General features: G+C 41.9%; 1 protein-coding gene across 2 annotated transcripts in view; it reads right to left on the bottom strand.

The window, feature by feature from the left end:
* Positions 1 to 12,649: 12,649 nt before the first annotated feature.
* The window catches only part of LUC7L2 (LUC7 like 2, pre-mRNA splicing factor), a 28,623-nt gene continuing 25,366 nt past the window's right edge, over positions 12,650 to 15,906 (bottom strand). For both annotated transcript variants that reach the window (XM_053469083.1, XM_053469084.1), the window contains 3 exons: positions 14,934 to 15,028; positions 14,254 to 14,436; positions 12,650 to 13,203 (listed from right to left, as the gene is read on the bottom strand). In XM_053469083.1, the coding sequence (XP_053325058.1) occupies positions 13,050 to 13,203; positions 14,254 to 14,436; positions 14,934 to 15,028 (432 nt within the window). In that variant the 3' untranslated portion in view covers positions 12,650 to 13,049. The remainder of the gene's footprint in view (positions 13,204 to 14,253; positions 14,437 to 14,933; positions 15,029 to 15,906) is intronic.

The raw sequence follows: 15,906 nt of genomic DNA, 5'->3' as shown, positions 1-15,906 counted from the left end.
AATGACGGGGGAAACATATCTAACAACGCAATCTCCACCTCGGCCGCTATTGGAATATGCAACAATTCCACTATGAGATGAAAAACAGCCGTCCAGTAGGGTTTAAGCACAGGACAGCCCCACCATACATGGAGCATGGAGCCCACTTCCCCGCACTGTCTCCAGCACAATGGGGAGGAGGAGGGGAACATTTTAGCTAGCCTGGAAGGAACATAATACCACCGAAATAGAACCTTCCTATTGGTTTCGAAGTGAGTAGCATTCTTTGAGACCCCCTGAAACGAGGAGAGGGCATGGTACCAAGTTTGAACATCATATTCCCTGCCAAGTTCCCTCTCCCACTGTAGCATAAATGGAAGTTTGTCATCAGACCCGTGACCCAATAGAGCGGTATAACAAACCGAGATGGCCCCCGGAACACAAGGGGCTTTCAGGCAAAGCCGAACGATCGGGGAGTCAGGACAGGAGGCAGGGAGGTCCCTCAGATGCTGCGAAAGGACGTGCCGAACCTGTAGATACTTAAAGAAATCACGACTGGGCAGGGAAAAAGTACTCTGCAGGTCCTGGAAAGAACGTAGACGACCCCCGGAGAGCAAGTGGGATACCGAAGTGACACCACAACGTATCCAATTATCTAAGTGGACATGAGGGATAACGGGTTTCAACGAAGACAATGGGGCGTGCCCGAGAAGGTGATCAGGAAACCGCAACATGGATTTATGTTTGTCCCACACTGCCAACGAGAGCGAGGTCGTGGGTAAGGCATCCGGCAGTGGAGGTCTAGAATTCTTAGGAAGCCACAGAAGATCTCGTAACAAAAATGGGGAAGTAAACAAGGATTCATGGTCCACCCAGGCCACCCTAGATGGATCTGAAAAGAGAAGAAGGGTTTGAGCCAGGTTGGAGGCAAGATAATAGAGCCTGAGATTAGGAATACCCAAACCACCAAGTAATTTAGAGCGCTGTAAAATATGATACGGAAGCCGGGGCCGTTTGTGGAGCCAAAAAAATTTAGACAGTCTGGTTTGCATCGTGCGAAAAAATCCAGAAGGCAAAGCTATGGGCAAAGTCCGATAGAGATAAAGCAATTTGGGGAGGGAATTCATTTTGAAAGAGACAATACGGCCAAGCCAGGAAATCTCCAGTTTTGACCATCTGTGTAAATCATCACAGATTTTATTCCAAAGCGGTAGAAAGTTGGATTTAAATAAGGAACCAGCCGACTTAGTAATGCGGACCCCCAAATATGTAATAAAGTCCGTACGCCAAGAATAATGAAAAGTCCCGGACACGGCGCCAATCACCGAAGTCTCGTATCCTATATTAAGAGCCTGCGTTTTATGCCAATTAATTTTGTAGTACGAGAGATTACCAAAAGTAGACAATAACGCATGCAAATTTGGAAGAGAAATCGTTGGATTAGTGAGTGTCAGGAGGACATCATCAGCGTACAGACAAATTTTAGAGTCAACGGAACGAATGGGAAATCCCGCAATATCGGGGTGATCTCTGATGGCAATCGCCAGCGGTTCCATGGCTAGAGCAAACAAAAGCGGCGAGAGCGGGCATCCCTGGCGGGTACCATTGCTAATAGCGAAGGGCTCCGAAAGAAAGCCAGAGGTATAGACTCGCGCACGGGGCTGGTCGTAGAGAACAGAAACTGCGGTAACGAATTTCTCTGGTAAGCCAAAAGCCCTCAACGTAGAGAGCAGATACCCCCAATGAATGCGGTCGAAAGCTTTCTCCGCATCCAAAGAAAGCATCACACAAGGTGTATTAGTAGATTTCGCGAGATGGGTAATATTAATAATGCGCCTCGTATTATCAGACGGTTGACGACCTAAGATAAAACCGACCTGATCATTGCGGATCAAGGTAGGAAGCAAGGTATTCAAACGGTTAGCAAGCAATTTGGAATAAAGCTTAAGATCCGTGTTTAACAGGGATATAGGTCTATAATTTTCACAAGCCGAAGGGGACTTCCCGGGTTTAGGGATGGTGACTACATAGGCTTCAGACATTTCACCAGGGAGGGGTGTAGACTCCAAGAAACAGGAAAAGAGATCACTTAAGCGAGGAGCCAAAATAGATTTAAATTTTTGATAATAAAGATTGGAGAAGCCGTCTGGACCTGGGGCTTTATGAGACTTCAAGCCGGCAATGGTACGCTCTACTTCATCAGGTAAGGGCGGCGCCACCAAAGCCTCCCACTGATCTGCAGGAAGCCGAGGGATTGAAAGAGAGGAGAGGAAATCAGCAATCGCCACCGAACGCGGTTGCGGTAAGTCCGCCTGTAGACGGAGGTTATATAAGGAGTCATAATATTTCGCAAACAGATCAGCGATGTCTTTTGGATTATACACCCTCCCACCCTGAGAAGTCTGCAAATAATGGGTAGTACAGGCAGACGTCTGGAGTCGGAGCCTGCGAGCCAACAAGGAATCAGCTCTATTCCCCTTTGCATAATACTGCAGGTGAAGCCGACGTAACGCGAATTCCGTGTAATGTAGTTGAAGTTTATGTAATTCAGCTTTAATCTCTCGTATCTGATCCTGAGTGTCTTTGGACCAAGATGCTTTATTGGTAAGCTCCAAGGACACCAGACGGTCAGTAAGTTCTGAGATCATGCGTAATCTCTGCTTCTTTTGAGCAGACGCAATTTTAATAAGATGACCCCGTATGACTGCCTTATGGGCAAGCCAGAGGGTAGAGGGCGAAATCTCCGGAGTGGCATTGGTCCGAAAATACTCGGCAAGCGCGTCCGCAACATCCACGCATACCTCCGTCTGTTGCAAGAGACTTTCATTAAGGCGCCATCGGGCTGATGGTGACAAGGAGGGACCGTTGACCAGGGAAATCCACACAGGAGCGTGGTCAGACCACGATATATGACCTATCTCTGCGCTTTGAATCAACTGCAAGACCTCACCATCTACCAAGAGCATATCAATTCTGGAATAACTTGAATGAACATTCGAGTAAAAAGAAAAGTCCCTACCTAAAGGGTGTACCACCCGCCAAGCGTCAAAAAGGGAGTGTTGATGAAGCAAATCTTGGAATCTTTTACCTTGGTCCGTCAGTGTCTTCAAATATCTAGTAGACAATTTGGCGGAAGAGTCCAAGGAGGGAGTAGAAACGAGATTAAAATCTCCTCCAGCAATCACTCTACCCTGCCTCAGCCTGTGTAGTTTAGTAAATACATGATCACAGAAAGCGGTCTGACCGGAATTAGGGGCATAAAGATTAAGGATAGTATAAGTAGTACCGTCAATGCAACCCCGGACAATAAGGTAGCGACCCTTCGGGTCACGGGTCTGAGACAACAACTGAAAGTGAACTTGTCTACTAATAAGTATAGCTACACCCATAGTCTTGTTGGCAGCGCGCGCATGATATTCTAGGGGATAATATTTGGACGCCAGTAATCGTGCTTGGGATTTAGCGAGGTGGGTCTCCTGAATCAACACCACCGTAGCCTTACGCGTTTTGAGCTCCTGAAACAGCATCCGACGCTTATGTGGGGTATTTAATCCCCGAGCATTAATAGAAAGGAAGGTAATTTGCATCTTGGTACAGTAGCAGTGGCAACTGGATAACGACCGACTGACCTAAGTGGCAAAGAGAAGAAAAAATAGAAAGAGAGAAGAGAAGGAGAGAAAAGAAGAGAAAAAAAAAAAAAAAAAAAAAAAAAAAAAGGAAAACCAACAACAAATAAATGAATAAATAAATAAAAAAAAGGGGGGTGGGGGAGGAAGAGGGGGAGGCAAGAAGGGAAGGAAACAAAGGAATTGATAAGAAAAGCAAAAGCACTTCAAGAAACACACAATTTGCGCACAACCTCAATGGTTATACAGAACGATGTGCTCAAGAAATACAGTGAACCGTATGTGGGGGCAAAAAACCAGCAGTGGCTAGGACTAGCTGGCACACAGGCGAGACAATGTTAAGAAAACGAAACATTTCTCCGGGCATCCGGAAGACAGTATAAGGGAAATAATCAGAAGAAAGAAACCCCGAACAATAAAAGGCATGAGAACCAAAACAATGCATTTATACAGAATCGTAAGATTCCCACGGAAATGAACAGGCAGCAAGTACAACCAGGTGTAAAAGCATGCATAGAAACACAAAACCTTAAAGTATAACGTGTGAGACCCCCCCTGCCAGAGGGAAAAGGAAAAAAAAAAAAAAAAAAAAAAAAAAAAAAAAAATACATAACCCAGCAGGGAATAAACATGTGTGTGTGCATGTGTGGTACATAAGCGCCGCTAAGAGGAATCACGTGCTACAGAACTCAGAAAGCCTGTTCGAGGCATGTAGCACATTAAATATGGATACGAAGACATTCGAAATGAGCGGAACAAACAAAAAAAAAAAAAAAAAAAAAAAAAAAAAAAAAAAAAAAAACCCCCGCAGGGAATAAACATGTGTATGTGTGGTGCAGAAGTGCCGCTAAGAGAAATCACTTGCGACAGAACTCTGAAAGCCTGCTCGAGGCATGCAGCACAGTAAATAGGGATACAATGGTATTCAAAATGAGCGGAACGAAAAAAAAAAAAAAAAAATTAAAAATAAATAAATAAATAAATAAGGAATGAACCTATGTGTGTGTGTGTGTGGTGCATAAGCGCCGCCAAAATAAATCCCGTGCGGCATAACTCAAAAAGCCTACTCGAGGCACGTAGAAATAGATACGAATAGGAAATAAACGTGTGTGTGGGTGTGATGCATATGCGACGCAAACAAAAATCTCGCGCGGCATAACGTAGAAAGCCTACTCGAGACATGGAGAACATTAAATAGGGATAAACGACAATCGGAATGAGCGCAAAAAAAAAAAAAAAAAAAAAAAAAAAAACAGGTGTGTTGACAGGTGTGTGTGTGTGTGTGATGTAAATGTGCCGTTAAAAGAAAGCACATGCGAGATGAGAGTAGCACGTGTGAATGTAGTGCACAAGCGCCCCAGATGCATAACAATGCGTGCGTGAGGAAAAAAATAAATGCAGTGGAGCAACATCCTAGGGTCCCCTAGAGAGTAGTGCAGACACAAATATGTATATAAAATAAAAAAAAAAAAAAAAAAAAAAAAAAAAAAACAGGAGAGTCAACATCGTGTACGTGGTGCACCAATGCCACAGAAATCTGAGTAGCATGGGAAAATTACGTTGTAAGACCCCGCGGCACACGTGGCGTGTGTACATGTATGTAAAAAACAAAACAAAAGTGCCGAACATCGAAAAAACAACATAAAAAAAAAAAAAAAAAAACATCAGAAATGCACTAAGCACAGGTAAGAACCGCAACTATCCTTAGGAAACAGTCCAAAGAGACCCAATTTCAGCAAGAATAGGAGGCTTATCTGAAAGTCACGTAGACGCAGGTGAAAGCCTCGACGGCGAAACAGATGGCACCAGAGCAGCCTTCGCATGAGAGCGGGAATGATGTTGCTTCGTTGTCCGCTTTCTGCTGGGCCTCGCCACGTCCTCGTCAGTGGGTGAACGTCGAGGAACAGGTGTAGAATCCATTTGGTCTATCACCGTGACGTCTTCGTGGACTAAGTGCCACTGTTGCAGCAAATAAAGCCCCTCCATAGGTGTGCAGGCAATATGAAGAGACCCATTCCTGGTAATGAGGAGCTTCGTGGGAAAGCCCCATCTATAAGAGATGTGGTTTTTTCGCAAGGCCAAGGTAATTGGAATGAAGGTGCGGCGTTTAGCGAGAGTGGCAGCAGAAAGGTCCGCAAAAATGTGTAGGTGCGTGTACGGTGCTGGAAAAGAGGAACGCTGACGGGCCTGTTGCATAACAGCCTCCTTAGTTGAAAAATAATGGAGTCGTAAAACCACATCCCTGGGAACCGTGGACGGCAGGTTCTTCGGTTTCGGCACCCGATGAGCTCTATCAAGCCGAAGGTCCGAGTCCGAGGCGTCAGGTAAGAGCGTGACAAAAAAAGAGTGTAGGTATGTATGCAGGGATTCGGCTGTTACCTCCTCAGAGACGCCTCTGATCCTTAAATTGTTGCGCCGAGAGCGGTCCTCGATATCGGCCATCTTAGCAAGCAGCGCAGCATAATTATCTTCCAACGCATTGTGCCTGTCGACCAGCTCGTTAAAGGTAGAGGAAAAGTCCGAAAATTTCTGCTCCATGTGGTCAGTACGCGCTCCCAAATGTGCCAAATCCTGCTTCAAGTCCGAAAGCATATCCTTAATGGCCCCTGTCATAGAGGATTGCATGGAATCCAACATGTGTCTCAGGATCCCTGGGGTCACGGGAGCATCAGGATCGAGGTCAGTATCCACATCAGCGTGTTCAGGCTGTGACGGCGGGAATTCGTCGCCATCTTGGTCTTCAACCCCCGGCCTGGTGCGCTTGGGAAAATAGTGTTGCAGCTTGCTCGGGGTCTTCTTCACATGTTTGTGAGACATCTTCCCCGCTTCAGGAATCCAGAAGCTACTTGGAGAAGACTTTGCCCGGTAAAAATCTTGTGTTTAGCCGCGGTATCGCTCGTGTGCTGGCGGAGCTCGTCTCTCACACGTCCATGCAGCTCCGTTGCCAGGCCACGCCCCCCATTAAGTAAGATTTTATCATGTTAACTCCGAGCCATGACACCTCCACTAATTTCATCTTTTCTATCTGAAGAGCAAGATTTTTTTTCCAGAATTTCATAATTGGCAGCAATAATTTTTTTAAATCAAACATCAATTTGATTCCAAGATAATCCACCCAATCTCGTGAATAATCAAAACAGTATGTGTCAATAAGAGAGGATTTTTGGATGTCAGAAACAAAGGCCGTTTTGGGCATATTCAGTTTATAGTTAGAATAAAGACTGAATTCTCGAACGGCTGTTAAAGCCGCGGGGGATAGAAACCTCTGGATCAAATAGAGTAAGAATAATGTTATCAGCATATAGGGTTATTTTAAAAGTGTGATCTTTAACCATAATGCTTTTAATTCCATTTAACGCTCTGATTGAGATGACGAATGGCTCAATTGATAAGGCATAAAGGAAGGGAGCTAGAGGACATCCCTGCTGTGTGCCGTTTGAAATATCAAAAAAAGTGGAGTTCAGGGAAGGACCTGTCACCTTTGCGCTGGGGTTACTGTATAAGGCCATCGTACTCTTTTTGAAGAAACCCATAGATGTTAAATTAGCATTCAAAAAGTTCCAGCTGACCCTATCAAATGTTTTCTCGGCATCTAATGCAAATAAAACAGAAGGTGACCGTTTGTGGTGTACTTGAGAAATGAAATTGATTAATTTACGCGTATTGTCTTCTCTCGATCTACCACTTATAAAACCAGACTGATCAGGGTGTAACAGATCTTCGATTACTCTATTCAATCTATCTGCCAAATCTTCAGAGTATATCTTGGCATCTAGATTGATTAGCGATATTGGCCTATAATTTGTTAGGAATTTAGGGTCTTTTCCAGGTTTTGGAATTGGACAGATCATTGCCTGTAGAAACTCTTTCGGAATTGTTCCCTCTTCACCAAAATTGTTAAAGAGTCTTACCAACAGCGGAGAGATCAATTTATCCAAAATCTTATAAAATAGTGATGAAGAGCCATCTGGGCCTGGAGATTTTCCGGTTTTTAACTTGGAAATGGCATCTCGTACCCAACTATATTTTTGAAAACTGGACATCTCAGGGTATTTCAAATGCTGGTCTTTAACTCTTTCCATGCACACATTTTACCGCCAGCCTTTGACAAAGTTTGCAGAGTTTTTTTTCACACACATTTTACATTAGATACGCCTGGTATATGTCCCTGCCAAACAGCACCCCAATATTTGTTTAGTAACATCTCCTATAGTACAGTGATACCACCCATGCATGGGTTGGTCAGGATGTTTGGGGGTAATAGGCCACATTTTGGGCATGCTCAATTCAGTTTTTCAACTTAGAATGTTGACATGTTAAAAATTCTGCCCACATGTCCTATTTGGGAAATCTTTGAACCTGGCCAACCATATATGTTTGAAAACTAAACACCCCAGGGTATTTCAAATACTGGTATTTTTACTCTTTCCATGCACTAATTCTCAAAGTCTCTCGCTATGGCACTCCGTGATTGAACTATAAAAAAACTATATATAACCATTGCAAATGAAAAAAAACGAAAAACCAAAAACAAAATGTGTTTGTTTATTTGCCCTGAGTTTGGAAACACCTCATTTGCCTGGCATTTTCATCTATTTTGATATTTTAGGTTTAAATATGAATGATATTCTTCAATGTTTTCCATTTTTTTTAAATGTTATATACTGTGAGTTGGGCCCCAATAGTGGCTAGAAAAAGAAAAACATTTAAACATAAGTATTTTATTTTTTGATTTATTAGTAATTTATTAGGAGCAGTTTAACAATTCTTATTTAAGCATTTTATCCATCTGGATCCAATCTGTGCCAAACATAGCAGTAAGATTTAGTTTTTTTCCACTTTGTAACACATTGCAGTATTTTAGTAGATTTTTTCCCAGTGTATATGCAAGTACGTTCAGCAACACCCCCACCCCGAGTACAGCACTAGTGCAAGTGGTGCCCCAGGCAATGAGATTCTCTTGCACCCTCCTATTGCTCCTTTTACATAAATGGCAATATTTTAATAGCCTAGCAGGATTGAGCATTGTAGATACTATAGAGTAGGGCTGCAACAACTAATTGATAAAATCTATAATAATCGATAATGAAAATCGTTGCCAACGAATCGATTTTTATCAATTATAAAATGAGTTTTATAATCCGTTTAAGTGACTCACAGCAGCAGCTCCTACTTACAGTTCCTCCCTGCAGTCACTGCCGATTGGCCTGCCCACTTCCTTTTTCCAGTCCCTCCCTGCAGTCACTGCCGAATGGCTGCAAGGAGGAACAGGGGGAAAGGGGAGGGGCCAATCGGCAGTGACTGCAGGGAGGGACAGGGAGAAAGGGGCAGGGTCAAAGTGCCGATTGGCCCTGCCCGTTTCCTATACAGTCGACATGGCTCAAGAACTCATCTAACTGGTGAGTATAAAATTAATATTTGGGCTGCTGAAAGTTAGGGGCAGTTATAGTTAATGGGGTGTTTAGGGTTAATTAAGGGGCAGTTATAGTTGGGTGTTCAGGGTTAATTTAGGGGCAGTTATAGTTAGTGGGGTGTTTAGGGTTAACTTAGGGGCAGTTATAGTTAGTGGGGTGTTTAGGGTTAATTGTGGTTGATGGGGTCTTCAGGGTTAATTTAGGGGCAGTTGTGGTTGATGGGGTGTTTAGGGTTAATTTAGGGACGGTTATAGTTAGTGGGGTGTTTAGGGTTAATTTAGAAGCAGTTGTGGTTGGTTGGGTGTTTAGGATTAATTTAGGGGCAGTTATGGTTGATGGAGTATTTAGGATTAATTTAATGCTGATGACTGAGGGTTAATTTAATTAAATAAAGTTATCTTGAGGTGCAGTTAGAGGTAAAGGGGGGAGCAAACAGAGGGGAATCTAAATCCTGGGGGCAGTGAAGATTAACCCTGTATTTATTTATAAAGTATTGTGTCAGAGTCTGCAAACCTGTGAGTGCACAATGGCATATCAGGGGGTATACGGCATACCTTGGGTGGGCGGAGTGACATATCTGGGGGTATAAGGCATTTAGGGTATATAAGGCATATGTGGGGAGGGCAGTGTGGCATGTCAGGGAGGGCAGTGTGGCAAGCCTGGGCTCAAATGTACATAACAGGTTGGGAAATAAAAACAAGAAATGCATTTTTATCAGTTTTTTTATTCTGCTGTTTGTTTTTTACATCCTACGTTACTTTATTAAATTATTTTAAATAAATTAAAAATGTACATTTTGTATCCGATTAATCGATAAAATAATCAGCCAACTAATCAATTATGAAAATAATCATTAGTTGCAGCCCTACTATAGAGAGTGGGATGCAGAGCAATTATTCTCATGCAGGCGGAGCTGAGCCAGGTACACATGGTGCATCCCACCCAGGCATAGGCAATAATTGCTCTGCCCCTACTCTGTACAGCTTCTTCACTGCTCAATGCTCTGCTCCCTATCACTGTGTTCACCACCTTTGTGGCTCATGCACTCTAACACTATATACAAACACACTCAGTCTAACACCATCACTCAAACAACATACATAATACATGAACTCTAAACTGTACATTGACTATCCATAGTCTTACAGTGTTTACTAACACCTCCTCACACACATTCACTCTAACAGCATAGATTAACACTCAACACAGTCTAGAATTGTACACTTGAACTCTCCAAAAACACATACATTCAAAAACTGTACGCTGACCCCCCCCCCACACACACTGTGTGTGTAACACCGGAACTAAAAAACAAGATGAATCTTGACTTGTGCAAAACCCTTTTCCCTTAAAGCCGCTGCTATAGGATTTTCGTAAAAATCCTCAGGGCATATGATAAATAGATTCTAATATTTGTCCTGAGTTTAGAAATACCCAATGTTTTTATGTTTTTTTCTGCAAGTTATTGGGCAATAAGTACAAGTGGCGTTTTGCTATTTCAAAACCATTTTTTCCCCCCAAATCTGGTCATTCTGCCCCATGTGCTATTTCAGGTATCTTGTATTCATGTAACCGGCCAATGCAATTTACCCAGTCAAACCACATACTTTTGAAAACTAGACACCCCAAGGTATTTTAAATGCTGGTATTTTACCCCTTTCCATGCACTAATTTTACTACTGCCCTTTGTCAAACTAATTGGGCCACCTCTGAATCCCTGCTAATTCAATTTACCCCATCAAACCACATAGTTTTTTTAAATGACTCGCCGCCATTTTGCGAGTTGAAAATTCTCTCGCAGTGGCGGTTGTGACTGTTCTCCGGAGCGGTCACAGTGTGTCCTAGGGTGGGTCTTTGGTGTCACTGAATGTCTATTTTTTTTTTTTTTTTTTTTTTAAAGGGCTTCTATGCTCAAGCACCGGTGTCACATGACCTACCGGTGCGCAGTCATAGAAGCTCCAGCGAAAGTGCAGGCCAGAAGCAGAGGTTGTCTACGCACATCGCACAGACTCACCGCTGCCCCTACTAGACACCAAGGAGGGTAAATCTGGGGGCATATGAAGGGCACAGTGGTATATAGAGTGTTATAAGGCATATTTGGGGGGGCACAGTGGCATATAAAGGGTATAAGGCATATTTGGGGAGGACGGAGTGGCATATCTGGGAGGCAGTGTGGCAAGCCTGGGCTCAAATGTACATAACTGGGGGGCAGGCTGGAATATAAAAACAAGAAATGCATTTTTTTATTCTGCGGTTTGTTTTAACACCCTGTTTATTAAATTATTTTAAATAAATGCAATCAATTGAAAAAATAATCGGCCAACTAATCGATTATGAAAATAAGTTAGTTGCAGCCCTATACATTAGTATACAGAGGAGTACATGGTCGACTCAATGACTGCAAGGTTGATTGATAAGGCGTTTGTGCTGATATGCTGTGTTTTGGTTTTCACCAAACCTGGGACTGTGCATTATGGCTAAAGATCTCCACATTGGTCTTGTCTGTCCAAAGAACATTGTTCTAGAAGTCTTGCGGTTTGTTCAGATGCACTTTGCAAACCTCAGCGGTCCTGCCATGTACCTTTTAGAGATAAGTTTTCTCCTGGCAACCCTTCAAAAAACCTTGTCTTTTACTAATGTCACGAACGTTAACATGTAACATACTGAGGCCTGGAGTCCGAGACATACTCCTTGGGTTTCTTTTTTGCAATTTCCCTGAGCATTGCACGGTCTGACCTTAGGGTGAATTTACATTCCAGATTGATGGGCAGCAACATTTGCTTCTCTTAGATCATTGCGGATATCTTTCCTTCTTGGCACTGTGTTAACACACACATACACACAACTGAACGCTCCAGACCAGAAAACTGCTAAAACTTCAGCTTTTATAGATACTTGTTGATGACCAATTTATCAAGGGCATTTGATTATCATTACCCGTCTACTTTTTAATTCCCATGGAAGCATTAAGGGTGTATTTAGTTTTTCACACAAGGGTTCTCCATTGTGGGTTTATGTCATGCGTTGTTCATCTGAGGTTGTGTTTACCCAATTTTTAAACTTGCTAAAGAACAGAACCAAAGAGTGTATTTTCTTTTTCACATGACTGAACATGCATTTGTTCCAAGATGAGCTATTAAATATGTTGACATTGTCCAGTGTAAAACCATTCTGTTAAGAACTTCTGAAGCAGTTTGATATTTTGTTGTTGAATACATCATGACACGGTGTAACATGTCATGGTATGTAAATCAATCTCGCTCTCTATATCTATATATGGGAATTCCCATATTAAGTTTCATTTAAAAAGGGAACTGCCACCAATTTTGGTATTGCCATTATCAGACATAATGGCAACAATAGAGTTTTCTTGTTTTTGTATAAAAATCTGCACATTTGCACGTGTTCTGTTATCTTAGCACACATTACTAGACAAACAACCTCGACTCCTTATGCCGTTTGTTGTAAACAATATAGTGGCTCTATGTTATCACCCAGCTAAGCACACGTCTGTTGAATGACTACAGAGGAAAGGACTTAATTAGCACCGACAGAAAGGATTAGATAAATCTGTTGCCTGAACAGGGAAAGTCACATAAAATATCGGATGACAATGGCATAATCCAGGACTGCAGATTAAGGATGTTTATTAGAACAAAATAAGATAAAACCAGTTTTGTCAATTACTGTACAGCACTGTATTTTATGCTCAAGTATAAAAGGGGCTCCCTCTTTATAATTATCTGGGATAGAAGTCTATCCTCCTCTCAATTTAGAAAAACATATGAGGGGGAAAAACAAAACAAAAAAAACACTACATGCAGATTTGGGAAGAAGCATATTTTGTGCATTAGGAAACAGTCTACAATGATGTTATATGCTGAATGCATAAGCAGAATCCAGTACATTTTCAACTATAAGTCAAAGTGTTTGAGGGGCGAAGTAAAAACAAACAAAAAAAAAAACCTCCATACCCAAATAGCATTTGACTTTGCACCTAAGCTAGCAGAACTAGAAAGATTGAACAGGCTCAGATCTCCCCAGCCTCACGCTCTTCTGAACTACGATCCTCTGATTTGCCGTTGGTATTCTCATTGGTGCGCATTTTATGCTTGTGTTCATAGTCTCTTGAGCGATCAGTCGTACTTCTATCTTTTGATGCTCGCTCTTTATCCCTTGAAGATCTAAGTTTAAAAAAAAAAAAAATAAAAAAAAAGAATGTTATATAACCTACTGAACCAACAGCGTCTACTGTTTTTTCAGCACACCAGTGTTTCACTAAAACATTACTTTATTCACCCAATGGCTGCCACATCAGACAGTAGGACCAGTTAACTGCATGTGAAAAAAGGCACTAACTAGAAGTTCGTGTTCACACACTCAATGCTCATCACTTCAGTAGCTAGTTTTAGAACACAAGAGCGCAAATGAGACTGAGGTTCAGGAACCAGCAAAGGGAAGGCTCTAAGTAACATTGACCTAAGGAAACTAATAGGATGAAATCTGACAATCCAGGGAAGCCTTTAAATTGCATGAGTCTCAGTGGGTTAAATGCAGTGAAGTCCCACCGAGCCAGCTAATTGGTAGGCAATATAGCCATGTGAAATTAGATATGGCTCAACAAAATTGGGGTACTTTGACAGTGGCAGGCTAAGCACTATGGATAGTGTGACCAATACTTATGCCAGTATTCACTGGGTATGCACCGAATTAAGGCTCTGTTTTGTGTATTTACTGGTTATTCTAGCAGCAACCCTTGTAAGCCATTTGGGCTGTGCTCCTCTTACGGTTTGATTTTTTGAATCTGATAATGTCATAAGCAAGGTGCTGCTGTGGAACCTGAACTTCCAAACAAGAGACCAGCTACATATGCTGTGGATTACCCAGCATTTCTGCACTAAGCTGGGGGAGCAGCAGATATATGGTACACTGAATATTGTGGTACTGGTGCGTGTTGGTATTAGAGTCATTTAGTATTGGTACACTGAAGAATGCTAGCAAACTGACAATTTTATGGTGATGATTAATGAAGATAGCCACAACAAATGTATTTTTTTTTAAACTCTAACCTATCAACAATAATTAACAGTGGGAAACCAGAACCTGTCCCACCGAGTAGATTTGGAATAAACATCAGTTAAGCATACCCCTAAAAAAAGTAAGAAAAAGAAACCACGAAAAATGTGAGAAAAGCTGCTTCTAACACCAGTGTGCAAGACGCATTAAAAACTTACTTTGATTTGGAGCTTCGATCTCTGCTTCTTTCCCGGCTCCTGTGGTGGCTGTGACTGCGGTTGCGACTGCTTGAGCGAGATTTATGGTGGTGACGTTTCTCACGTGACTTGGACCTGGTTTTTCTTTTACGCTCTCTAGAAGATGACCGAGACCTGTGCCTACGGCTGTCTCGGGATCTTGAGCTGAGTGGCAACAAAAATTTTGCCTTTCATAAGTCACACATTCATATATATCAGGCCAAATAAGTAATCAAAACCGTGGCATAGCAACATACTTTCCATAAAAGGTTGAAGTACATTAGACAGACGTATAAACACAATATATCAGAATACTGCATTTATAGACCACAGCAATCCAAATCACACACACTTTCATATAAGTGTAGTATAGTGTGGTAGCAAGATAAACACTAACCATATTTGTATGCCTACTTTTTAAATGTGCATATTTAAAAACAGCAACTATGTAATATCACAAGAATTAACAGTGGAATCCAGAACTACCCTACCTACATAAAAAGAGAATTAAGGTTCCCCTTAAGGTGCACCTTAAGCGCAGCCTTTTTAAAGATTAGGCCGTCTATTGATAACTTGGACTCTCCCGTCTTTGCTGGCTTATTGCCAAGATAGTGTGTGAAGGCAAGACATTTAAACAGTTACTCCCCCAATCAGTACTATACCTCCTTTTCAGTTTGTCTCGTTCCTCCCGGTCTCGTTCTTCCCTTCGTTTTAACCTGTCTAGATTTCTCTTCTCCTGTTTTTCTGCCACAAGCCTCTGTAAACATTTGAAATATTCAATGAAGTGAAGGCGTAAAGAAGGTTCAAGTTCTAATGCATGGACTGGGTCTGGATTGAATTTATCTCCTAGTGGGATAATTCATTTGCATGTTGTGAGGTAGGACACTTAAGGGCCAACTTTTTTTTTTTTTTTTTTTTTTAATGTTAAAGAAATTGCACGCTTCATTGGATGACTTAGGTCAGCGATGGTGAACGTTTTGGGCTTTAGAACCCAAACGTCGGCATGAAACAAAGTTGCATACCTCAAAGTGCCAACACTGCATGTTTGTGCCTTCCCCTGGTGAAGTGCATTGTTTCACCTTCAAGCAAAACAAAAACACACAACTTGGAAGATAACTGAACAATTTATGTTCAGCAATATCTAATTACAGTCATACCCCACATTTTTTTTTAATGTTCAATTGGGACATAATTATACTTTACATATTAATACCCTGTATTACCTATTTTTATACTATTGGTGTAAGGGGGTTTGGGGTAATGATTATAATAATTATATATTATACACATGTTTTTACTTATAGGGGAGGGGCTGAGAGGGCACCTTTTTAATTTTGTTTTTCTATTTTTGTTTGTATTTTTTTGTTGGACTTCTCCACGTGCTGCATGTCTCAAGATCCCTTTGGGAATGTCAAACATTTTTGATGCCAGTGATGTCATGGTGACATTACTGCCATTCCCATCATTGTTTTTTTTATATCTATCCATCTATCTCTATATCATTCTCATTGTTTGGAAGGGGGAGCAACCATTTTTCTCCCTCATCAATTCCTGATCTCTCTGATCTATAGCACAACATTGCCAGCTGCAATATGCGCAAATGGACTGCAGGGAGAGCAATGGGAGCCCTGCAGG

The sequence above is a fragment of the Spea bombifrons genome, chromosome 6 (genome assembly GCF_027358695.1).
Source record: "Spea bombifrons isolate aSpeBom1 chromosome 6, aSpeBom1.2.pri, whole genome shotgun sequence".
NCBI classification, from domain to species: Eukaryota; Metazoa; Chordata; class Amphibia; order Anura; family Pelobatidae; genus Spea; species Spea bombifrons.
Note: the sequence above shows the minus strand (reverse complement) of the source record. Positions and strands in the feature narration are given on the sequence as shown.